This window comes from Passer domesticus, chromosome 7 (genome assembly GCF_036417665.1).
Source record: "Passer domesticus isolate bPasDom1 chromosome 7, bPasDom1.hap1, whole genome shotgun sequence".
Classification (NCBI taxonomy): domain Eukaryota; kingdom Metazoa; phylum Chordata; class Aves; order Passeriformes; family Passeridae; genus Passer; species Passer domesticus.
In genome coordinates, this window is record NC_087480.1 from 35,076,269 (window position 1) to 35,103,104 (window position 26,836).

The 26,836-nt window shown below is 43.2% G+C and overlaps 1 protein-coding gene across 8 annotated transcripts in view; it reads right to left on the reverse strand.

Moving 5' to 3' along the window:
- Positions 1 to 690: 690 nt before the first annotated feature.
- The window catches only part of CEP350 (centrosomal protein 350), a 73,366-nt gene continuing 47,220 nt past the window's right edge, over positions 691 to 26,836 (reverse strand). For 7 of the 8 annotated variants that reach the window (XM_064427647.1, XM_064427648.1, XM_064427649.1 and 4 more), the window contains 10 exons: positions 25,583 to 25,794; positions 24,226 to 24,370; positions 21,427 to 21,587; positions 20,692 to 20,831; positions 19,790 to 19,872; positions 17,117 to 19,161; positions 16,422 to 16,823; positions 16,188 to 16,334; positions 14,959 to 15,081; positions 4,551 to 8,608 (listed from right to left, as the gene is read on the reverse strand). In XM_064427647.1, the coding sequence (XP_064283717.1) occupies positions 8,444 to 8,608; positions 14,959 to 15,081; positions 16,188 to 16,334; positions 16,422 to 16,823; positions 17,117 to 19,161; positions 19,790 to 19,872; positions 20,692 to 20,831; positions 21,427 to 21,587; positions 24,226 to 24,370; positions 25,583 to 25,794 (3,623 nt within the window). In that variant the 3' untranslated portion in view covers positions 4,551 to 8,443. Of the gene's footprint in view, positions 3,643 to 3,954; positions 4,044 to 4,550; positions 8,609 to 14,958; positions 15,082 to 16,187; positions 16,335 to 16,421; positions 16,824 to 17,116; positions 19,162 to 19,789; positions 19,873 to 20,691; positions 20,832 to 21,426; positions 21,588 to 24,225; positions 24,371 to 25,582; positions 25,795 to 26,836 lie in introns of those variants that run through there. The other variant, XR_010366048.1, reaches the window with a different exon arrangement.

A 26,836-nucleotide genomic window follows, 5' to 3' on the forward strand; every position in this document is an offset into this window, starting at 1 on the left:
GGCTGCCAACAGAACCTGCAGGTAGCAAAACGAGGACACAGGTGCTGGATGATGCTGGATGCCCACCTGCTGAGCCCCAGCCAGCCCTAAAAGGCCAGCTTTAGGCTCTCACTGCACATTTAGGAACCTGCTTGGTTTTCCCAGCAAAGCCTTCCGTGCCTACCTCAGCATCCTTAACTCTGGGGAGAGTTGTGCTTCACTCCATAGCAAGGCCATGGGATGACCACAGAGATTCCTGTGCTGCACAATTTCTCTGCAGAAGCTGAGCAGTGGCTTTAGTTCATTAAGCTCTGAAATCTCCTTTCCCAGACTAACACTCAGCAGGAATCTCCTTGAAGTCAGTGAGGCGTGGGCAACATCAACAGGCTGAGAACCTCAAAAGGCGGCCACAACCTCACCAAAATAATTTAAGCCCTGCAGAACTTGTTTCGTGCACCTAAAATGGATCATTTTCAGACACAAAGCCACTCAGATCACCTCTGTGCTGAGTTAGAGAGGAATCAAGGAAAGAGTGGTTAGATTTTATGTGTTCAGCCCTTGAAGTGATGGAAAATGACTACATTTCAGAAAATGGAGAAAGGCTTTTATTGTCCATTTTTAAAAGCCTGAATCCATCTATGAAATGTTCCGAATGGCCAGGAGAGCAGACCCAGGACCTCCTCATTCCCCTTTAGCTGTGAAGGTTCAGGGCCACAGGGAGATCCCAAAATGGACTTTCTTCCTTGAAAATTATAGAACACGTTCCTACCTAATTGTGTGATTCCAGGAACTGACTCCAAGGAAAACACGCAACCAATGCAAGACTCATGATACAATCACGGCAACCCCGTCACTGGCATTTTGGAGCCTGCTCAGAGAGGTTAGCATCCAACTCCCCTGCAAGCACCTTGGAGGAAGCTCAGCAGTTTTCCTTTCTCCAGGCTTCACAAGATGATGAACTCAAGGAAGTCCTCTTTGATCTGCAGCACAGCACTGCTTAAAGCGTGGTCCTTCTGTGAATAAAGAAAAACCCTCACTTCCCTCAGAGAGCAAGGGAAATTGTGCCACCTCCCTGACATTCCAATCCAGGTGGCACTTTTTTCTTTGTGGCACATGTCACACCTCAGCTGAGATATGGCTTCAGACAAGACCTCTGGCAGCACCTGTGCCACAAACCTGCCAGCTTTGCTGAGACACCCGAGGGGATGTGAATCCCGACTGCTTCCCACACTCTGCAGTGGCTCTGCCAGGCTGACACCTGTCAGACCAGGATGGCCCCTCAAAGCCCCCCTGGCAGCTGGGAGTTGCTGACTCCACGAGACAGACTTGGTTGGAAATCGTTGATTTCTACCTTTCAAGCCCAACCAGCCTGTAATAACAAGAGGCACAAAAGCAAATCTGGGGTGCATTCTCAGGATGTGACGAATGTGTTCACATAGTTTGCATCTGCAGAGAGAATACAGCAGTACCAGCCTCCTGCTATTCAACCTCTTCTGATTCATCCCTGCTCCAAAGGACAGCAGCTATGCTGCCCTTCCCTTTTCAGAAGAACCCAGGGAGACCAGGAGGAACTGGCACTGTCATTGGTATGTCTGGGTAGGAAACGTTTTACCTGCAAATTTCAGATCTACTAACAGTCATAAATGATTACCATGACCCAGGCTGCACAGAGCAGATATTTTCCAGTCCAGCTCATGTTCCCAGCTTTAAGAAGCAGATTGGAGGAGGCCACACCGCCCAGATTTGCCACATCATTATTTGGCAGGTGGTTTAATTGCAGCGCACGAAACTGAGAATACCACAGGGATGACAACGGAGCACTCCTCTCTTGTTCTGACAGTAGTCCTGCAACGTAAGCAAGGTCTCACCTTCCAAGGACTGCTGTGCCCCATCACAGGTACACTGAGCAGTGCTGGCTCCATCAGTCCTTGGAGCAACACAGCCAGACACAGACACTGGACCAGGCTCCTTGCTGGGCTCCCCAAGCCAAGCCACGTGAGCAGTGGGATCCCCTGCAGCCTCCTTTATTTTGCTGGAATAAAATCAAATCATAGCTGTGACACCCCCCAGAAGTGGCGTTACTTCCACCTCCAGCAAATTCTCAGACAAAATCTGAGCTTGAGTCAGCCTAGACTGACTGCAAGAGGAAGCCACTGGAAACCCACATCAGGGAGGGAACGCAGCCCAAGGGACACAGCAGGTCTTGTACAGGTGGAGCAAAGGGCTGGAAAACTGGGGCCAAGAGAAACATTCAGAGCAGGAATTAACCACCTGCTCCAGGCCATCAGAACTCTTGGCAAGCAAAAGAAGGGATTTGTACCCCAGGAGTCTCCTCTAAGCCCCTGAACCTGCCCAACCATCACCCTCCTGAACAGAGCTACTCTATTCTCCTCCTTTTCCCCAAATTTCTGCAGGACCTTATTCAGGAGGAGGCAGGAAGGTACAGGGCTGGGGCTAGGGGTTTTGTTTGCTTCAGTTTCCAGGTCTCACAGGGTGCCTTTCTCTCTCCCACAGACTGACATCCCAGAGAGTGCCCTACACTTTCAAACTCCATTGCATCTCATCTGCATTCCTGCCAGGCAATGGCCCATGCTCTGGGCTGGGTGCCAGCAGCTGGGCAGCCCCCCTCCTCTCCTTCCTGCACTCTGAAGAGCTGCTGGTGTTCAGCAGCTCCCCACCAACTCCTTTTCTTCTTAATGAGAGCCTGGACATTGCAGAAGCCCTTGTGCTAGGCAGGGCACAGCACGCCTGGAGCAGAGTCAACATTTCAAGTACTCCAGTGCTCTGCCAGGCATTTTAGCACGTGGGATGGCTGCAGCTGGCACCACATCCCCAGGGAGGCACCTGGGAGTGGGGCTGTACCTGGGAAGGGAGGCACCAAACAGTCCCACTCAATCCAGGGTGCCATCAGGAAGGTGGCTGCTGGCCATTGCCCAACCCAGAAGTTTCACCAGGTCCACACGTGAAACAGCTGTTGAAGGGAACCATGCTCCAAGGATTCTGGGAAGAGTTGCACAAACACCACGGGTAGAAAGTCAGTGACAAAGTGAAGCAACGTAGACTTGCAAATGAGGAAATGAGAGCCTTCATCACGCTGATTGCTGGGTATCCTGGGCAAGGACAGCAGGAGCAATGCAGCACTTTGCTGCGTCACCCGCCGGAGCACCTTGGCAGCACTCCCACAGCTTGAGCCGTTTTTAAAGGAAGCCTCTTATTCAGGTTTTTTTGTCCAACATGAAATGTACTCTGAGCCCCTTCCAGGGATGGATGCAAGTAGACAATTGTCCAAAAAAACAGGACTCATGGAGTAAAATCATTGCAGGGCAAGGAAAGGCATGGCACGGATACTCTTCTGCTGCTCACTAATGAGGACACAGAGGCTGCAGCACCACTTGGCCTCAGCCCTTTGGACGTCCAAGGACCCACCACTGAGTTTGGCCAGTTCAACTGCTGAGCTCAGAGGGCTGTGATGTCCTTCTGTCTGTCTGAGGGCTGTGATGTCCTTCTGTCTGAGGGCTGTGACGTCCTCCTGTCTGTCTGAGGGCTGTGATGGTGTCCCCAGCTCCACTGAGGACAAGCCCTGTGGCACACCCGGACTGCAGCAAAGCTTCTTCCATAACAGAAGCCTGAATGCAGCAAATCCTCCTCCAGGATGAGGTAGCTCTGCTGAGGAAAAGCAAAGAACAAATAACTGCAATGGTTTAGCTCACACAGGTCCCCCCCATTTAATGCCAACCTCCCTCCCAGGCAGGTGAGGAGCTGACAGTCACACAGGGTCCTCCAAGCTGGAAAGACCAATGCTGGGTTTTGTACAGGGTCTGCAGTAAATGGAAAGCAAAGCCTTTTCTGCTGGGCTGTACATGAATAATAAAAGGCACCAAAACAGGTGACCACAGGCACTGAGGAGGCTCAATAAACATCTGTGCTCCCTGGCTCACACCTTCACGCTGCCACTCCATCACCACCTGCCCACACCTGTGGTTTGGCACTGCAAGTGCTCAGCTGTCCTCTTACAGAGCTCCAGGACCTTTCATGTGTTAAAGTGACTTGGTTCTTCTCTTGTCCTGGAAAGAAAACAGCAAAGATTTAGAAAAGTTCCACCAACAGGGAGCAATATTTGTCCCTTGGTGAGGAAGGGATTGGTGCTGCTAACAGCAGCTCTACAGAGCTGCATCAATTTAGGAATACAAAACAAGACTGAGGTTCTGAAGAATTTAATTCCAAAACTGTTGTTTAACATAAGAATGTTTTAAGTCATGAGCTTTTAAAACATATTTTAAATAAATATGTGCAAGGAGTAGTTTTTCTCCCACAGTGAACTCCTGCAATGATTGCTCAATGCTATTTTCTGGTGTTATCAACAGTCAGCTTTAACAATAAGGAAATTCTAATAAAGTTATGGTTATAATTAAGGCAAGTCTAATGGGATTTTGTAAACTGTGATTGGCATCCCAAGTACAGCATCAGACAGAAAGGGGAACGTTCAAGGGACAAATCTCCAGGACACCATCAGAATTAGCAACTGCTTGGGTAATTAGAAAGCTCCATTTTATAAAATGCAGGAAACAAGATTAATTTATAAATCAGTTTATTTACAGAATTTGTTCTCTTAAAGTACATTTCCGTTACCAAAGATATTTACACTGGTGTACACAGGGACCATCCTGGTTATTTTACAGTTCTTAATTACAAAAAAACCTCCCCAACCCCTCCACATCCTTGCATCTGTCTATTGTGCAAAGCTGCTGTGGATGTGAACATGAGCTGAAACTGGCCCAAACCCCAAATTACCAGGTTATTTACACATACACAGTAAATGGGTTTCTTTTCAGCATCTCCACAACACAGTACACGGGGAGACTGAGCCTCCCAAAAGGCGGCTTTGCAAATGTGTATCAAAAGGTTCTGCAAAATCAAGGAAAAAAAACCCCTAGTAAATGCAGGTTAATTACAGTATTCCTTTTTCATCTGTATATAATTTTGCATTTAACACTTAAATTACAAATAAGTTCAATAGTTTGCTTTTCTCCATTTTAGTTGGTTTGTAAACACTTCAGATGCACTAAATACCTTGTAAGATTCAACTGCTTGTCTGCTGAAAAGTACTTGTTTTCCTAATATTCTCAAGGTAGCAAAGAGATATGAAAGTTGGAACTGCACACAGTTCCTCGCAGAATAGTCACTTAAAAGGTCTCTGTCACTGTGCTACTTCTGCAGGTACACACTTATTCAAGTATTGCAAAAAGCTAAGGCCACTTTTTCAAGAAAGGAAAAGGAACAAGATGGGATTTTTCAATCCCTCATTCCACCTTGCGAGCAACAAGCCTTCTCTGAAAGGCAGAAGTACTGATATTCCAGGGCTTGGCTCACAGAGCATCCTGCTGTCACAGAGGTACTCACACTCTGTGCTCCCACAAGCCTGGGCTTTCCCACCTGGCTCTGAGATCCTTCCAAAGATGGAGCAGCATGTCCCCAGTGATGACAGCTGCTGCCCCAACAACTCAGGGGTCTCAGCAAAATGTCCCAGCCTTGAATCTTATGTGGTTGCACCGAGATAAGCAGGATGCAGAAATATCTTGCTCTTACAGAGGGAAGGTTGGGGAGAGAAGCAGAGAATTCAGCCTGTTTGTGGGACCCCAGGCTTCCCCATATCTCCTCACTAGCAGCCTGACCCAGCCTGACCCTTGCTTCATCGCAGTAATCATCAGTCCACAAGTACTCAACCCACTTGAGGTTTTGAACATACACTCAACTCAAAGCAACTCAACACACGTGAGGTATTGAGAAGGTAATTCACGTACGTTCAAGTCATTTTAGGGTTGCTCCTAGCAAGGATTGCTACCAAAAATAAATCAGTGATGTTAAAGGAACAAAGCCATTACTTAGACACAGCTTCCTTCTGTCCAAACACCTGTTAAAAACAGTTAGTGCTTCTGTGGAGGGTACTACAGCCAAAAGACAACAGGCACATGATCTCCAAAAGGCCCCATGCCCTGTCAGGCCTGACTGCACAACCTCCCCACTCCTGCTGGACAGACCAGAAACACCCCATGAGCCCCTCAGAACAGCAAAAAGCCCTGGGGATGCAGGACAACCTTCTCAACATTGGCCACAGAATCTACAGAACAGAACCTGACCTGATGCTCCAGGTACAAACAGACTCTGCAGGTTTCTGTCCTCTTTCCATAATTGCTGCCTATAAAAATAGCAATCCTTGCTATTGAAAGAGATACACCCAGGAAAGGGAATCTGAGGTGGTGACCCAATCAGTGACACCATGCTGGTTAAATCTAGCAGCTTTAGTTTGCTTCTGTCTTAAGCATCCAAGGGTTTCCTGGTTCAGCATCATGACATTTTACATGAACAAATGAATCACTTGAGGAAAAAAAGCTGAACAATGCTCCACCAAGACCATTTGACCTCCAGCCAGCCAAAAGGCCCACTACTGAGGGACAGACATGCATCACTGGAGGTGTCCCTATCCATCATAACCTCCTCCTTGTTCTTCCACTCACAGAGCTCCCATGGATATGGCTCACCACTAACTCATTAGTGAGGTGCTGGCAACACTACATCTGAGAATCTGTATGGACCTCTGGCAAATCCAACATTTCCCAGTGCTGTCCCTGAAGAATTACCAGCTGTGTGTCATTGTGCAAAATACAAATATTCCAATGATAGCTTTCAAAAAATCCCAAACAATAAACAACCCAACCAAAAAAAAAAAAAGGTGGAAAAGGGAAACCAAACTGGAGCAGTAGAAGAGGTATGCCCAGCAGGAAGCCCAAGAACCAAGCAGATGAATGAAACAGTTGAGATGCCCCCTGCCATGCCTGTTGTGGGCTGCAGCATCTTTGGGGCACCTCTGAGGGCTTCCAAGTGTCTGTCTATACTCCAGTGCCTGGAGAATCTGACTTTCCTCTGGGTCTTGTCCCAGGTTAGCAAACAGAGACATCCACTATTAAGGCATCAACGTTTGACCCCAGATTTTCCATGTTCCTCCAAGAAAAACACAAGAACAGGAAGAACAGGTCAGGAAGCAGCACTCAGCAGAACAATACTGCAGATGAATCCAGCCAAATCAACCAAAATCAACCACATAACATGGTGCAGAAGTTCTGCGAAAGGAAGGCAATAGAAAGAGCTGGGAATTTTCACACAATTTTTCAGCTCAGCCCCCTCAGCTCTCCATTGTCTCTGAACCAAGTGCTTTGGTTTTCAAGCTCCATTCCTAGACCTGTCTTTGCATCCCAGCCTTGGTCACTGAGGTTTGGCTGTTCCTACCTTCACCCCCTCTCATGAAGCTGGAGGTTTTGTGCGAAGAATACGGGGCTCTGGAAGTTTCCAAGCCAGATGCTCTCTCAAGTTCGTCTGTCTCAAAACACAAGACAGTGCAGCCAACTGCACAGGACACTCTCCTGTAATCCACTTAATAAATTATCTGAAAATAAATAAAAAACCCACAAGCACAAAACATGCAGACCAGTCAAGCACCAGACACCGCTTTCTTTGGTGAATACACTCCATTCTCTAAATTGTTCAAGTAACAGCTTCTCCAATTTCATTAGGTGACAGTAAGGGAGAAAGCTGAGGGATTGAAGGCCAAATTTTTGTGAGGAAATGTTTTCCACTCCTGCATGTCTCGTGCCTGAGAAAATCCTGAGTATCCATTATCTGGGAGCAGCTGGTGCTCCAGGAAGAGAAGTGCTACACGGGAGGAGCAAAGTTGTCCACGGGCTCATCTTTCACACTTGACATTAGGCAGGCTTTATCTTGCTCTGCCTCAGAGCAAAGCAGCAAGAATTCTTTACTTGTAGGCAGGAAGAAACATGATCTAATTTCCCTGGACTGGACTGGCACCATGCTCAGTACCACATCACAGAAGAAAGATGAAAACCAGCTTCACGGAGAAGTGAATTAAATAGGCTCTGAAGCAGAAGGAACTGATGCACATTGTTAGGACTGCAGGAGAAGATGTGTTAAGATTATAACACTGTTCAGTATGGTAAGTCTCTGTTTATGACCAAAACCTGACCAAACTGTTGCTTCTCCAAATTACTCACATTTCTAAAGACAAGTTGAGTACTGATGGCTGACCACCATTCCAGCAAAACAGCCACTACCCCAACTTAACCCAACCCTTTCAGGGAACAAGCCAAACATGTCAAAGCCCCGAGCCGGGGCCCCGGGCAGCTGCTGACAGTTATGTGACATAACTGCATTGGCACATGAACAGTCTTGAGCACTCCTCAAAGCAACCTCAAGCGAGGGATCAGCTTGTTCCGAACAATAAATCTGGTGCGAGGTCTTGGCAGCCAGTTCAGGTTCTTTTCATCCCATCTGAACTGCCTGGGAACCCCACGCGTGGAAGTCCAGCCGCAGCGCGTGCAGGGAGGAGAGCAGGTCAGGAGTCAGAGAGGCCTGTGACTCCGTGGTTGGCAGCTCTGAGCTCACTTCAGCACTGTCAGACAAGCAGCAGCCTCCGCTGTTTCTCGTTTATCTGGTTCAGTACATCAAGAGTGTCTCTGATTAAGGCCTCGAAGATCCCATCTGCCAACTGCATCTTGACACACAGCTCATCCTCGTCGTAGTTCACCCACTGCGCTTCTTCCTCGTGGAGTTCCTGCACCTTGGAGGGGAGAAAAGCAATAGAAACATTACAATTCTGTTGCTTTAAAATAATATTGCCTGCAAAGTTCCCGAAAGAATCCAAAGCAGAGTCTGTCTGTCAACAACATATCTGTCTTTGTAAGAGATTACAGGAAACGCTTGGAATAGCAAAACGAACACAGATCTGTTTGAACCAGCCTATTTCACTGTATGAATGTTTTCTACTTTTCACTGCAGCACCATCCATTTTAAAGGCTTTCATATTCCTGCACAAGTTTTTCACTTGAAAGGACTCAGCTAATGGGATAGTCTTGACCAACAGCAGAAGCTCTATTAATTAATTAGTCCCTGATTATGTTTTTGCAAGAAGTTGATTCCTTGTGGCTTGAACTGGTAAGAAGTAATGGAAAGGCCTTGAACAGGACAAGGGGAAAAAGAAAAGATTTCACTGCAGTTCAGTTTATAATGTAATAAGAAAATTTTAGGAAACAACTAATTTCCAATGCTTCTGCATAGGAAGACAAAATGTTTGCATGTGTTATATAACTCATTTGCACAGAATATTCCATGCTTCATTGGATTTGACAGCATTACTACAAATGGAATTTTGCACCAGTACATTCAAAGAGTACTTACAGTTCTATTACTGAACTGCTGACAAAGAAAATCCCCTTTTACTGCTTACTGACAAATAGGTAGTTTAGAATCAGAATGAAATATATAATTTCATTCAGCAAATCAAGTCTTATTGAGAGTCTCTCCAAACTGGATGTCCTCAATTAAACTTATTAAAAATTTGTCTTGCTGACCATTTCAGTATTACAGACAAATCTTAACACAGTTCAAACATTTTAGAAAAGAAGGAATGAATGCAAACATCCCTTGTATTTAAAATGACAACAAAAACCTGGTAAAAGCTCTGTCTGCTCAGCTTCAGCAGAAACCTCCTTTGCCCATAAATCCTACACTCTGACCTCAAGATACATTTACATTGTACAAGTGGGGCAGACACCTACACGCTGCCAAACTAAGGTTAAGCATACTGAAAAACCCACTAACCCAGGATCAGAATGTAACAGTGTTGTTTTCTGAGACAGAACACGAACTACAGCCCCAAGATGCTCTCTTCCTTTTGCCTGAAGCTAAACCTCCCAGAAACGGGTCTGTTTTGAAGCTGACAGCTGCTGTGGCACAATGCCGATTCAATAACCCCAGCAGAGTGTGAAGCCCAAGAAAAGGCTGCTTTGGGAACCCCAGGGAACTGGCACTACTGCAGGGTTTGCAGCCATTCACAAGGTCCTGGTTAGACACGGGGCTTCAGGCTGACAGCTCCTTTCTCCCTCTCCTAAGAGAGCTTGGGGAGAGGGGCAGGGATCTCATTCTGCAAACAGCTTTGGAAGAGTCACACTGCCTGCTCACTGATCTGTGCTACCACAGCAAGTGCCTCTTTCCCACACAGCTGCCAAGGACAAGGCATTAATGGCTTCATTAGGCTTGTTACTAATAAGGAAGAAGCAACATTATTTGCAATCAAACTTTGAAGGAGTCCTGTAGGTGAAAGATAATTTAAATGGAAAGCTAACAAGTGGTAGATAATTTGGTGTGGAGTTGTGTGGAGGTGAATGTCTGAAAGAGACTCCTGAACTCACACAGAAATGTACTGCCTACAACCTCTATGTGCTGGTTGTAAATTCTGGTAAAGTAAACAGCAGCATGTCCCAAGTCCTCCCATCAGAAAAGAGGCATAAGACAGAAGCAGCAAGTTGCAGACTGATCATGTGTTGTGTGTCTGCTTCATAGACTATTTAGATAAGGAAGAGACAGGGGTCATGAAAAGAAGAGCTGATACTGAAAAAGGATTCCCTAAAAGCAGAAGTGATTTCAGAAAAAACAAGGGGCTCAAAGAGAGAGGGTGTAGACGGCTGCTGCAGGAAAGATTCCGAAAATGGGGAAAGATCCTGAAGGAGGTGGGTGGAGACAAATGCCAGGGAATGCCCAGGGACCTTGACTGATGACATCCACGGCTGGTAACCCATCAGCTGCATGAGAGTGACTGGTGGGATTTTCTGCCTGGCCCTCCCACACCAGCAGCCACTCCACTGCTGAAAGTCAAGTGAAGTGAAGTGAAGACTCAGTGAAGGTAACACTGGGGGTGGGGGAAGCTAGTGAGTAAAATAATCAAGCAGGTTAAAGGCTCTGATCTTACAGGCCTTGAACAAACCCCGATGTCCAGATCCACACTAAGGTGCTGTTTGTTCTGTCTCCCTGGCAACTGCATGATGAGACAATTTCTTTACTGTCCTCAAGCAGTGAAAAGAGATACATGAGATAAAGAAGTAAAAGTAAACGAGAGAGGAGAAGGTGCTTGATCCAGGCAGAGAAAGGCTGGATGTTTAACAGCACCAGAAAGAAAAACAGTATCAATGATTAATTTTCTCTTGCCTGTATCATTCCCACCTCTCTCAGAGGCAGAGTTCCTTCTCTCAGAGGCACAATTTCCTTTGGCATGAGGAGGAATTCCTCGAGCATACTTTTGGAAAGCTGTGAGAACGTGTAATCTGCAGCTGCAGGCAAGTCCTGTTTATAGTGTATTCAGAACATGTGTGGAAACTGCTGTGCAGCCCTGGCTGCACCATCTGAGCCAAGGCTGTTGTGACTCCTTTGTCTGGGAAAGGTTTGATCCATTTGTTGTGTTACCACAAACTGCTCCTAAGTCACTGAGGCAGTTTCTTTAACATTTGACAACTATCATGGCTTGCATGGAAATGGGTTTCTTACTTTCTCGTGATAGAAGTAAAACTTCACATATTTGATACCAGGAAGCAAGATCTATATACCAGAAATAAATTGCATTTCTGTAAAGTCAGGAAAACTACAGTTTTAATGAATTCCATCTACATGAAAACATAAAGAGTGATGAAATGCAGAAGGTTATGTGGTAGTTTTTTCTCTGTATGCACACTTTTTATTAAAAAAAAAAACATTTAAAGAAGGGGGCATGCACACAAAAGAAAAACAAGGAGATAACATGGTCAGATGATCCTTCTGATAACATGGTCACATGATCCTTCTGGCCTTCCACTAAATGTCACAGCACCTAAAAAAACCCCACATGAAGTAATACAATCAGAAGGAAATTTAGAGAGTGACTTAGCATGTTTTGATTTCTTGAGATTCCTGCTCAAACCCACGAATATCTCTAAAATAAACTACATTTAAGGAGTCAGCAGACTATTTGGGAGACTGAAAAGAATAAGCATGAGATACAAAGTAGTGTCTTGGATGGAGGCCAGCAGGAGGAAGGCAGGCAGGTGCATTCTCACAGCCCTTTGCTCTCAGAGTGCCTGGAAACCTTAAGACACAGCATACAAACAGCCTTTCACTCTCTTCTTACTGTGCACTCCCCTTGGGTTTAGATCTGGGGTGCTGCAGCAGGGGCACCTCCAGCTTTCCAATTAAGCCAGCTGGGTAAGAACAGCCCTGCTTTGTTGCAGAGCTTCTGCACACAGAGTAACATTTTGGCTGTTAAATCAACAGGTCAGAAGATCAAGCACTTTGCAGCACTCTGCTGGCAGGCTCCTCAGGTGTGAAAACCAAACACACAGGTTTGGCACTATCATGTGAGCTCTGCTTTCTCAAGCTCCACACAAAAGAGAAGGGGGCTGGCAGGGACAGCAATGGCAGAGTTTGTTCTAGCCCCATGCAAACAGATCAGCACAGAGAGTTTTGGCTGAAGACCCAAGTGGAAAAAATAAAAAGGAGTGAAAACAATCTATTGTCAGCACCTGAACTTAAAATAATGAGATATGAGGGTTCTTGCTGTAGTTTAAAAACAGGTTTTGAAAGATGCTGGCAGCCCTGATGTACCAAAATGTACATCTGACATTATCTACAAAGCACAGACAGCACACATGTGATAAAGGAACAACACGAACGGACAAAAGGGGAAGAAAGCAAATACTCAGACATTCCTTTAACTTGATTTTAAACAATGTAGCTTTTCATAAATGTGAGCTCCTGTACTTGTTTATTGAAAGTCAAGATTTGCTGTAAATGTTAGTAACTGGAGCAAATATCCAGCATATCAGAGGGATCCCTGAAGAATCCCAATATAAATTCTTTTCTGAGGACAGAGATGCCTGATTGAAGACAAAAAGAATGCTGCAAAAAGGAGAAGAGAAAGATGTTATTTTGTCACTGGCACTAAAACATGACTCACCACATTGGTGTCAACGCTGGGAAAGCACAGACCAAAGTGAAAATGCAACTAAAAGTGCAGTGATTGGAGGAAGCTGCAAAGCTCAAGGCAGAGAAGGAGGCAAAGGATTAATCCATCCTGCTCTCCCTTTTGCTCCCAGGAGGTGTGATGGCCAACCTGCAAGTCCCAGTGTCACAGAGATCACCAGTGCTGCTTCTCCTGCTGTGCCCTTTCCCACAGGGATGAACTGGGAATTAATTAAGTTTAATATGATAAACCCAGAACAGTGTATCCAGGCATAATCAGGGAGAGAATAAGTTCAATAAAACAGCCTGGCATTTGTTTCTGTGCCTACAGAAGAAGTAAAAGTCAGGCCCAGCTCCTGGGTCAGACAGAACTGGACAGTCAGGTGTGTTCAGTCTTCTCAACATCACTAAAATACACAGTTGTCTCAACAGAAAACTGTAAGGGGATGTTTTCATTTTAAGGTTAATTTGATATTAATCTCTGTTTTAAAGAGATCATGCTTTATTTTAACAGTAATTGTCTTTACAAGCATCAAAAGGAGGTGGGAAATCAATCAGCTCACGCGTGTATTCACATGACATCCCCACATACCCTGCAGTGGGATATACAAAAACTGGAACTAAGTATTTTGAATTGTGATTTTCAAAGACAACTCTACAGCACCTAAACCTACAAAAACAATCTCATTTTCTCTTTCAGGAAATTGCTCTCCTGTACTACCTGAATACACTTTCAACAAAATGTGGAGAATCCTAAACCTGGCCTCTCAGTTTAGGGCTACCCCATGAGCTACTGGGGATAGGCACCTGTATATCCTCTCCTGGCCCTGCACAGAACTCATGACCTTCAGCTGGGGATGACTAGGAGACAGAGAAAGCTGTCCAATACTTCATGTTTCACAGAGATTTTAATAACATGGAGTTCAATTTCTCTTGCCTTATCTCTTTAGGTTTTCAGTTAAAAGTTCCTCTGATAGTGCCCCACATCACAGTATAAATTTGTAAGAAATGCCTCTGGGACTGCCTTATTCATAAAGCATGGCATGGTGCAACCTTCACAGAATTATTCCCAGTCTTCAGCTGAAGTTTTATTACCATTATTTTGTGAAAAGAAAATAAAATTAAACACATTATTTATTAGGCCAAACCTGTCAAAGCTCCATTAATCTTTGATGTCTGGCTCTGCATGTAAATCACAGACTGGACTGTCTGAACTTCAAACATCACCTGAAGCACTCTGGATGCCTTCAACTAGAGCAAATGTTTCCAGACAGGAATCTCTCTCTCTAGCTATGTTGCAAAAAAAATAGGAAGTTGGTACACATGCATAGTAGCTGTAATATTAGTTCCCTTGGAGATCTAAACACAGAACTTTTTTGTGCACAATTTAATAACCTCTATATCCCAGAATCAAGTGTATCAGGATGTATTTGGATCTATAAATAGATATTCTATTTACATACAATTAAACCCCTGTGTTGGAAACCCTCCAGTGATGGGCAATTAAAAGACCACACGACCCATAAATCCAAATTACTCATATGGGCTCGTTGTGTGGAATCAATTCCAGGTGTAATTAAGTGAAGCAGTGTTAATGACGACTCATATTCCCAAGCAGAACCTTCACTATCATTATAGCCAATAAAGATGTTAACCTGGCAATACAAGACAACAAAATAACTTTCAAAAACTGTACACAGCCAGACATGCTCCATCTCAGGCAGTTTTAACACTCCACAGTCTCTGCCCCACTGGCAGCTGTATTCACTAGTTTAATTACATTCTCTGTATCACTGTCTCAAATTAAATAGTATTACTTCAAAATAAAAACATTTTATATTAAAGTAAGAGGAAACACATATTCCCATCTCAAAGAAAAAGTTTACTCTCAGTCAAATATTTCATTGTTTCCTTCTGGAAATTCATGCTTTCAACTTTTTGGGAGTGAGCGAATTTATACTGCAGTCAAATGAGTAGGCAGAATTAACTCAAGTCACCTTCCCTCACTGGCACTGGACTTCTGACACCTCATGTACACTTTGTATTTTTTAAACAGCATGACTGAATACTGAAAATACATTCATATGCCACACTTCAGTCTGGTGGGACAGTATCTGACAAGATTGTTTGTTTCCATCCACTTACCAGTATGTGATCCACCCGGTCTCGTTTCTTCCGCCCAAATTTCATCATCTTCTGCCAGTCTGTTTTGTGGTTAGGCTCTTTCCTCAGGCTGAACAACTTCAGTACTTCAGCTGCAATGAAGTTCTACAGAACAGTAAAGGTGAGATTTATCACACTTGAGCTAAGAAATTAAAAGTATGCACAAAGCAGCTCCCATAAAAAAGTCACACTACAGAATTCACATCAGCTTGGCAGGACAATTATTAAACCCAGAAGTGGGGGGGAAAACAAGACACCCACTGCTGTTTCAACCTTGAGAACAGACACTTTCAACACTACACAAAGAGGATTCTGACAATTTATTTTATGGGAAAATATTAAAGAAAAGCAGGGTGGGAATTTGGTGTCCTCGTCCTGTGTCCCTGCTGTCCCCAGCCACATGCTTTTGAAAGTCTTCTCAACTAACAGAGTGATTTAGATACGATTTCTTTATTTTCTTTGCTTTCCTGGACAGTTAACATGCTGTATCTTCAGCAGGTTAATCAAAATTTAGTCAACTCCCTCAATTTCAGAAGAAACAGTGCAGGGGAAAGTTTTCATTTGTGTCCTGATGAGCCATATGGAAGGTTCTTTGTGGAGGGCTTTAAGGGAGACAGGTTTTTTCCCAATGTCCAGCTCTGCAAGTTTAACCTAGGTCCAGTCAGGCTCTCGCTTGTCCCCCAGGCTCTGTGATTTTGTTGTTCCTTGAGCACTACCACCAATAACATGGAGGCCTCCTCTGGCTTGTCAAATATGACAATTCCCTCACCAGTCAAATTTTGGGATCCTCTGGGCAACTCCTGCTGTCCTCAGAGAGGCTGGTATAGGTGTGTGTGTCTGAGTGAAAAATCTAGCTCATCCCATTTGGCCCAACCCTAGTATTGGATCCATTCCAATTCAGCCATCCAGAAATCTGCTACAGCAGCAGGCTGTCAGTACACCAATTTTATAATTTTATAAGATCAAGGTCATCCTGGCAGTTCTGCACAGAGGACTGAGGTTTAAAAACAACCAGTAAGTCATAAGGACAGGGAGGCCAATCTGTTGAGTAAAAAAGGACCATTCTGACAAATTTTCTTTCAGGTTGGTAATCTTCCTTTTCTCAACTCATCTCTTGCTGGTACACCTCTTATGATCTTCTAACACTCAGGTAAATGCCAGTTCAGTGTTTTTCATCTTATTTTCCCTGCTCAACAAAGATTTCATCCTACCTTGATTTCATCCAGATCATTTGGATCTTTGACTCGGCGAAAATAAGCAGATGCGATCCTACACGGTTTCATCCAAATGGGCTGATTCAGATTAGGGTCCTCAGCAAAGATTTCCCCAAATATCTCTCTTGTTAAATCAAATACCACCTGAACAAAGGAAGAAGTAAAGGTTATGGCTTTTTTTGTCCAGGATAAACTTTCGGAGAGCAAGACCAAAATGCCTGAAGATTGTACCTTTCTATAAACCTGCTTGTTTATGGTGTCTGTGTCCTGCTCTTGGAGGGTACCACTAAGATCTGTTTTAAGGCTGCAGCTTTGAAGATCGTGACCCAGCTCTTTTAGTTTCCAGAGCTCCTCAGCTGCTGCATGCACCATCCCTTCCACCTCCACGGCAGTGTGAGGGACAGCCAGGGGCTCCTCACTCGGCTTGGTGGGCACTTTCTGCGGCTCTGCCTGGGGCAGCACTGCTGGCTCCTCAGCCTGCTTCTGCTGCAGCTTACGGGAACTCAGGCCATAGTCCTCATCAAACCAGTCTTGATCATCTCCCAGCACACTCAGGAACTCCCGGTTGAGCTCCAGCTCTGCCAGTCTCTTGGCAAGCTCCTCCTGGCCACTGGCACCAAACACAGGACTCTCCTGCGAATCAAGAGCCACAGAGTAAAAGTCAAAGTGGTGTCACACCGTTGTGTCCCTCAGCTCACATTTTTAAATGCTTTACTGATGTAGTTGGCAATAAATGGCTACCTAAACAAGCCATGCACTGGGATACACAAAAATGTATAAGACACATACAGAACATACAGGTAATCTCCACATCATCCAACAGAAACTGGGAGAAAAACTGGTGCCACACCACATTCCTGATTTAATCATCCCCAGTCAAAGGCACAATCAACTCTTAAAATCAGTGCAAGGTGTCTGCTACTCACTGGTCTGGGACACATGTCTGGAGAGGAAAGCTCTTCTCTGTCATCTTCCAAATCAGAACTTAGGAAGAAGTTGTTCAGTCCGTCTGGAATCTGCTTTTCCACCTGCTGGGGTGGAGTAGTGGCTTCCTCCTTCACATCACAGAGCTCCTGGTTGCTGAGCTGGATTTTCTCATTTTTGATCTTCTTTATTTGCTGTAACTGATTGACTGTGTCTTTCACAAAATCTCTTAGTAGACTGTCTGTCAGCAAACTGACCTTTTCCAGCTGGTCTTTTGACTTTTCTTCCTCTCTAAGAGGCAGGCTGAGCTGTGCTTCTAACTGGTTCTTTTCTTTTGTCAGCAAATCCAGCAGTGGGGTTGCAGGCTTCTCCACAACAGGAGAGAGATCATCTAACTTTTCAGCACATTCCTCTCCCAATGTCTTCTGCCTCTCCAGTTTTTCGGAAAGGAAATCTGACATGTCATCCAACTGAACAGTGGAAATCTCATCCACAACACTGGAAGTGAGAGGAGTGTGGCTGGCTTCCTCTTTTACAGCATCCTTCAGGTAATCCACCACTGACTGTTCTTGGGCAAATGAACCAGCAGCTACAGAAATTTCTTCTATGCTGTTTGCTTTAGATGACAACTCCTCTTCAACCCTTTCCTCAGCTGAGGCTTCTGAAGCAGCTGTGTCCACAGGAGCTTTATCCTGGGAATAATTCTCTGTTGCATTTCTGCTCTGGCTTTCAGCTTCTTTGCTAGGTTTGGAACTTTCTCTATCTTTCTGCTCAGCTTTGTGTTTTTTCTCCAGTCTATCATCAAAGAATGAGTCTTCATCATCCTTTTTTGTGTCTAAGTGGCTATCGATACTTTCTGTAATGTGAGAGATTTTCTGAGGAGGAGCAAAAATACCATGCTTTTCTCTGCAATCAAAATATTTAATATCATCATAAGTTCCATTGTTGTTCCCTTCAGGTTTATCCAACTCCACACCAGCCCAAAACCCTTTGGCAAATTTAGTAAGCCCTTTGAAGCGCAGTGTTCCAGGCTGGACTTTACTCACAAGTACTCTGTCTCCAATGTTGAAATTGGCCAAACTATCTGCTTCTTCTGTGACTGAAGCTGAGGCCCACAGTGGTGAACAAGCAGGAGCCTGTTCTTGCTCCACATCTCTGCGTTCAGCATTTTTCATAAGTTCTGTTGGGGACTTCAGTTCCAGCAGTCTCTCTGAGTGCATGCTGCCAGAGAGAGACCTGTCACTGAGGCACTCACTGATTTCACCATCGCTGCCCAGGCTGGTGGATCTGCTCCGGCTGGCCTGGGTGTGCTGGGACTGCTCCCTCAGGGACTTCCCATTAGCAGAGAGCAGGGAATCCTCAAAGTCATCTCTGTAGCGTTCCCCAGGCAGTGTTTCTTCAGCTGAAGCTTGTTTTCTGGAAGAAGATTCCTCAAAGTCTTCAGGGTACGATGGCTCTTTCTGACTCAAGAGCTGTTCAGAAAGCAGATCACCTTTTTCCTCTGCAAATTTGCTGAGTTTGTGAGAAGTCTCCTCTATGCTTGGGCCACTTACAGCATCTTTATTTGACTGTCTCTGTTCTAAGATTTCTTCTGTATCATGAAGACTTTCCACAGCTACATCTAAGAGTTCCTTCAGAGAGAGTTTGTTTTCAGAGCAGTGACCCAGTGAACTCTCCCGTCCTTCGTCTAACGTCAGCAAGACGTCAGAACTCTCCACAGGCTTAACATCAGAACCTCCATTCTCATATTCCTCTGACTTTATGTATTCCAGGTCTTCCGTAATCTCAGATTTATGGCTAATGATAGGACCAGCACTGGATTCATTTACCACTTTGTTCACTGATTCAAGACTCCTGCTAATGTCTTTCATATCTTTGAGAAGAGCTGAAGAGCTATCTGAGGAATCACCAGATCCTGCTCTGGAACTCTTTGGTAACACTGAAGCCAAGGAAGCTGTTCCAGAAGGTTCTCCTGCATGGAGAGCTGTCACAGCCACCTTCTTGGTGTGCACAGACACAGATCTCTCGGTTCTTGATGACACAGCATCTGGAAGGAAAATAAAAAGTGAATTTCAGCAGATTATATAACCCATATTGTTTTACTGCAAACTTGTTGTTTTAGGCAACTAAATTAATATCAAGGTGTCTGTACTAAAAGAAGATACAAACTGGTGCCTTGGAAACACATACTTCTGGCTGTCCTATGAACATTGATAGAAGCAACTTCCACTCAATTCCAGGGTTATAAAGTTTTCTTTCTACTTATGTTCCTTTAACCAGCACCCTAAGGTAAGGACTCAGTTATTTGTTTGCAAGCCACAAATACAATGAAGATAATGGAGATAATGAGATAATCATCAACAGCAAAACAGTGAAAAGTATCCGAACTCAAGTGGTAAAGGAACAAGAAACAAAAGAAAGTAAAAAGATTGTCACTTAATTATGGTTTCATATACACCTCAGAAAGAGTAAACTAAATACTGAATACACGGGGTATTCTGCAAAAAATACAATAAATAATACTGCAAAATATACAGCTCCATCACTATCATTTTATGGAGTTTTCACCCTCTCTTAAAACCTCATTGTAAATCAAGAAGGAGAAGGTTCAAGAATTTTAAAACAGTCAGTCTTCAAGATCTTAAGTTGTAGCATGGATTCTTCCAGTTACCTACCTGCATGTTCTGAAACAGATTCCAAAGATGTTCTGGATCTCTCTGACTCAGTCAGTGATTTCCAGTTTTTAGCTGTCTCAGGCCTAAATTGGAAAAATCAAATTGCATGAATTACAGTTACACCAGTGGGTGATGTTTGCTTGTTCTTTTTTTAATAGATAAAAATGGAAATAAAGGCATGTGTAAATGTAACACCACACTAATGTAGCATTATAATTATAACATAAGCAGTTTGCTTTGTCAACATACTATGACATTATAAAATGGGAATGGGGACAGAGGAGAGTCTGGAGAGTCCTGGAAACAAATTTTTTAAAAAGACTAATCAAACATTATCTCTTTCCAGGAAAAAAAAAAAGCGGGGGGGAGACAGAAAAAAGTTGGGTGGTTTCTGTTTTTTTTTAATCTGAATGCACTAAAATTGCACCATCTGCTGGGGAAAATGAACGCTTAAAAATACAGTAGGAAGTGCAGAAGATCAGTTGAATTCTCTACTCTTTAAAACCTAAGATCTAAACCAGATTTAAGTTGCAAAGATGAATGGTTTGCCTTACACAGTGCAGTGGACATTACCAAAATGGAAAACAAAAAAGCCTTCAGGCTAATAACCCATGCACAGTATCTGGCAGAATTCTTGTACAACAGAAAATTATTATTATTTTAAAAATTGAAAATAGAGCCTGAAAGGCTGGGCAGGAGAAGAGTGAGGTGTGTAAGATTACAGACATGGTAAATCTTATCTGTTTTGGGTCTGGTGACAGCAGCAAATAGGTCAACTGGATACTGCCAATGTCCAGTGCTTTAAGGCACAGAAGTGAGCAGCTTTCCTTACATCCATGGTTTTGGCTAAATCAGCAATCAGCTCCAAAACAGTCTCAAAAAGAAAGAGAAATCCCAGCTACCTATGGAGTGGTGGTGCCTTGATCTTAGGTTTTTCAGCAGCAGCTGAGGATGGAGTTTTGATCTGAGGTTTGGCTGTTGGTGATGATTCCAGATCTTGGCTCAGCTCCGCTTCAGTCTTCTTGATAAACTCGTCATATGACTGCACATGGAAAACAATTCCAGCTGTTAATACACTAAACCACAACTACAATTCAACAATCAAAACCTAGTGAGTATAAAGAATACACCCACTTTCTCTATCAACCAATCTATTTAACTTTTCCAAAATCTACAGCTGCAATCCTAGAAATTTCAATACTTTACTTCCAAAACCAAATTACATGAGCACTAATCTTTAATCCCAGCTAGGACAGTAATGTGTATAAACATACATAACCCCCAGAATGCTGCTAGCAGCCCATTACAGATACACATTTTAAAAGGGAATGGCATTTTTGCCTCAAAGCTCTGGCTCATGACTGGAAATGGTTAAACAGCCAGGCTGGATGGGGCTTTGAGCAGCCTGGTCTAGTGGAAGGTGGCCCTGCTCATGGCAGGGGGGTTGGCATGAAAGGATTTTCAAGGTCCTTTCCAACCCAAACTGTTCTGTGATTCTGTGCAATAGTCACACTTCTATCACAACAATGTGTCTTTCACAGCTGTTGATACAATATTTTGCCAACAATGTCCATACTATCAAGATTTATCTAAGGCTAACAATCTGTTACTTTGCCCTTCTTTCTTCTCTTCCTAACCTCTAGTTGTTTGATCAAACTGGCTTCCTGGGCCTTCAGTCTCTCCTTTTGTCTCTTTTTCTGCTCCTTTTTCAGCTGGTACACCACAGATTTCCTTTTCCGTAGCTCATCCTTCAGGGCCCTGATGCGTCCTTCGATGTCACTTTGATCAGAGGTGGTTTCTGAAAAAGTTTAGTTTTATTCTTTACAAATTTGCACCTCACAAAACAATTCTGAGCAAAGCAATAAACCGTCATTCACTAATTACAAAATACAGTCCAAGAAAAATGTCAAAGAATGAAATGCCAACATAATATTTATTATATTATTATTAGCAAGACTCTCAAGGTGGGATTTTGTGTTCACTACTACGTGTGAAAGGTATTAAAAGATGTTGCATCTTGCTTAATTTAAAAGAGATAGGCTCTGATACAATAACTTGTTACCAAGTTTATTCACTCCAACCACACATTTATGCTCTTCAACATCAGCTGCTTGTCATGTTGGGTATTGCAGAAATTCATTTTTGTATTTAAAAATACAACTTGGAGCTGCACACCAAAATATATCTGAAACATAGGCTTAAAATTATAATACAGAGTTTCAAGTTGCAGAGTACACTTCATGGATGAGAATGTCACTTGGGACAGTGTATTTCAAACCAAGTGTAAGTTTCTGGTCCATGCAGATTTTCTGCCACCTAGACTAAATACATCTATGAAATACAGAGCTGACTGGCCAGCAGCTGGAAGGGAAGTCAGTTTGAACAATGCAGAGATTGTCACTGTCCCCAGATACTCAGATCCAGTCTCTGCATGGTAACCCAATTCTACCAGTAACTCTGCTGATTTTTTTATTTCTGCTGTAACAGTTTTCCTCATTTCCTCTTACTCTCTCAGACTCTACAGACAGACTGCCTCAGTTTCTCATTAGTTGTTTTTTTCTACGCACCTGACCATGCCCACTTGTTTCTTGCTTTAAATGTGTACCAACATAGTGCAAAACAAGATCCTTGTCCCAGATTGCTGCTACCACAATTAACTATAAAAACTCTTCCAAGTACTGCCTGACATAGCCTTACTGGGGCTCCTCCCTGAGCTGATGTACCCCTTCCTCTTCTACAGCTGCAGCTCCCAAGAGGAGGATTTTGGCTGGTTTGTTTTTTTCTAATGCTGAGTATCACCTGTAGTGTTTTCTGGGTGCTCATAAGTGCTGATTACTTTACTTGGTAGTTTAGAAAGTCAGTTATCAATATGCTTTGGTCAGCTAGCAGGAGCAGCTGACATTTCCCTAATTCATTTCCTTTCTGAACATAGCAAACCACCATAATGAAGGATTCCATTCTCAGCAACAGCCAGTAAATGCAATGAAACTGATGTATTCTTTTTGCATTAACAATTGTTGTTAACCACGTAAAGAATTTTTAAAAACCCAAAACCCAAACAAAAAGAATGGAATCTCACTTGCTAATCAGGAACACTTTGTGATGCCACTGTAATTAACAGCTCCTCCCTAACAGTAAGTGACCAGTGTGTAATTACAGCATTTCTTGATCAACTCATAAGGGAAAGATCTGCACATGCTTTCATCTTTGAGGACCTTGTCTACGCATGCATCACACTGACAGGGCAATGACTTCATTGTTTGTCAGCAGGCCACAACATTTGTCTCTTCACAATGGAATGATTTATTGTGAAACCAGCACCATCCTGATCAGCTTCCCACCTCTGATACCTTTCTTTAGAATTTGAAATTAAAGACTGTCAATATTTTAAGGCTTATTTTTGTGATCACTGTTGACTGCTCTACATTTCATAATGGCTTCCTTATATGACTGCTGAGCTTTAAAATAACTTTATCAAGGTGCTGAAAGCTTCACTGTGTTGGAAACTGCTCTCCAAACAGAATCCCAACATAGATTACTCAGTGCAAATACGTAGGTGTTTCTCACAGTAAGTTACCAACCATCACAAACAACAGCCAAAACACACAAGAGAACCTGCTAATTATTTTTCCACTGAAGACTTAACATAAAAAAACCCAAGAAGGAAAATGCTATCTCATTTGCTAAGAAGTATTGCGTGGTGCTCTATCAATTGCACTGTGGAAAACAAGATGTTCTAGAGACTAAAAGCATGGAAAGAGTCAAAAAAGGCTTCCCAGGTGAACAGAGTGGATGATGGTGGCACAATGCATGGAGCTCAGGAATCCCTGCACTCCACATGGCTGAGAGCACAGCAGGGAAAGGGCTGCTCTGAACCACTTCACTTCCAGTATTCCTCCCCTCAGCATTTACTGGCAGGCAGTTTGGGTACTGGATAAAGGGTATGAGTCCATACAGGAGATTTTATAGCTCAAAATGCCACCTTAGGCCCTGTTTTACTGCACATAGACCAAACCCTCCTCCACAAATAAACCCCTAAGTCCTGAAGCATCCATTGATTCTGCACATGGCAGAGCAGGCTCAAAGGTCTCTCCCATACTGCCACATAACAGAGCTGTTCTGCTTCTGAAGTTGGGTGCAGAAAAAGGGATTTTTAAGTCCTAGGACCACCTTAACTATGGACTCCTATCTTCTTCACATGTGTTTGCAGAACCTGTACTGCTTTCTATAAGAGGTTATAAAGCATAAACCTTCTTAAATTAAGATCTTCAGCTGAAGAGATCATATTACATAATGGGAAAATACACCCACAAACCCCAAGCCTTGGCTATTTCCAGGAATTTGTCTGCCTCTCCACATCTATGTCTGCATTTTAAGTTTGTTAAAAGCAAAAGCTTTGAAAAAGCAATAGAAACCCAAGTGGGTATTACACTTACCTGACTGTGTCATAGATAAAGATTCATCAGACCAGTTGTGAGATGTCTGGTGGGACTTCACAGGTGAATGCAGCTGTCCTCCAGTTCTGTGGCTGCCTTTGCTGGAGTCTTGCTTTGATACAGATATGCTGCTTTTGGGAGGAGACTGAAAGAGAAAAGGATAAATAAGTGATTGCAGTTTGAAAGTAAAAGATCACTGTCATCAGGAGCCACTTACAAGGAAAGAACAGCAGGACAGGAGGACATCTCAAACAGTGGTACCTATACAACAATCTTAAGAAGAATTTAATATTTTCTAGACAATAAAACAATAATAACAAGAGCAGCAACAGCTGCCTGCTTACTTTGAGCCTAGATTTCAATAAACCTGCCTAGACTACTCTACTACCACCTAAGTGAACTGACATGGCTCTGACTCACACGTGTTCAATACATTTGTGTCATCTGCAGCAATAGGAACTCCTAGTAAATAAACTAATAAAATTAACCACTTCATGTAAAGGGTGCAAGACAACATTCTGAATCACTGAAACAACAGAGCACTATTTTTCTGAGGCCAGGCAAAAACTCAAAGAGTAAATGTTCTTCTAAAATGCTGCTTAATGCTTCAATATTATCCTACAAACCTTTAAGACACCTTGGACATAACCTCTGGCACACATTAGACATTTTATTATTATCTCCTCAGCAAATCTGCCAAGAAAGTATTTGCAATAAGTCTAGATAAGCAGTTCTTTTACCCCACAGGCACTGAATTTTCTGTCTTATTGAGCACAGGGCAAAGTTATCAGGATGAAACTCATTAAAATTATCATCCAACTAGAAATAATAATTAGAATAGAACAATAAAGCAGAATTAAGCAGCAAGCAGACACAATCTGAAACCCAGAGGACTGTGCATGAGGTTACAGGTCTGCTTCTTCATCCTATAGCTACACTTTGGGATACATTACTTGCAAATCAGGCAAAGTGGAAAAACAGAGCATAGCTTCCATGGCCTCAAAGAATTTATACAATGGCAACAAGCTGGCCTACAGCTAATTCACACTGCTAAACTGGGTCACTATTCCACCACTCAGCCCTGCATACCTACGTGACATACGTAAACTGTTTTGCAAGACTACCCACAATTTAAAAAATATCTAAACTCTGTGCGTTTAAATATTTATATATTTCCTCAAGACTTCAAAGCACACATCTGATCACAATGATTACTCACAGTAATGTGAAATGGTATCATAAACACAGAAAACAGATTTAGTTAATAGTGCAATATCTCCTTTGACAACTGGAATGGCTGTACTTGCCAATTCTCTGATAGTGTGTAAGAGTACAAAAGGCAGAGCAGCTCACTCACCAGTTTGCCAGGTGATGCAGAGGATTTGAAATCTTCAGAATAAGCCATTTCTTCATTAATTGTACTCTGATCTGGGCTTTCTGGCTGTCCATGGCCCATGGGCTCTGATGGGACAGACTCAGCAGCCAGACTGCCAAGATCTTCTGGGATAGAGCTTTCACTATTCAGATGAGAGCAAGAAGGCACTGGAGACTCTTCCTCACTAGCTGTTTCTGAGATTCAATGAGAGAAAAAACAAAGCACATCAAAACCATCTTATGTGCAGAAGCTGAAGGTATATAAGGCTGAAGGCATAAGGTTGAAGGAAAACTTTCTATGCTGTCTGCAGATAAAGTAGTAACTGCTAGCAGTACATGTCAAACAAGCATTATTTCACTCACCTAGACACTGATGGGGAAATATTTAGCAAGAACAAGCCTGTGTACCACAGAAGTAAGATTTAAAGCATGATTTGTGTTCAAGAAACAACTGGATGTGGCACTTAGTGCCCTGGTCTAGTTGATAAGGTGGTTATCAGTAACAGGTTGGATTTTATGATCTCACAAGGCCTTTTCCAATCCAAATGATTCTGTGCATCTGTGAGAACTGCCCAACCTTCTTAGTGATTGCTGAATATCTAAAATAAAGAGGTTTTCAGGATATTCTAACATTTTGCAGACAACACACTCTGAAAAGATTGTTAAAGGAAACCTGTCCTTCCAGTTGACCATACAGAAGCAAGAGTCACTATTAGTCTGAAGAAGTCATGGAGGAGCATATAATCTGCAGGCCAGATCTTGAATTTAGAATTGATTGCTTCCTTTACAGTACTTGCAGAAAACATTTTAATGTTATGATTTCATCATGAGTCTCTCATATGGCAACAAACAAAATAATAATTTGGGTTTCCAATATTCCTGTTTACTAAATTCTGCAGGAGTCATGGCATTACTAGGCAGCCATGGAGAACTATTCAGTCTTTGAGTAAAGGCTGGGGAGAAGGACTTTTCCTTCTGAAGCAGGGTTGTGCTCCAATGTTTACTGATAGATACAATCAGTTTCACTTATTGATAAGAATTCAGCATTTGTGCTGAATTTTTGTTCATGGGAACTTACTGACCCATACACACATCATCTTTAAAATGTCTTACAATGCCTAAAATCCACATGACTGCTTTCAGTAACAAGTGCAATAGGACATTACTCTGAATTCCCTTTGCACATTCAAAGGATGGGCCTACTTTCAGTAAAGGGGGGGAAAAAGAAAAATAGATA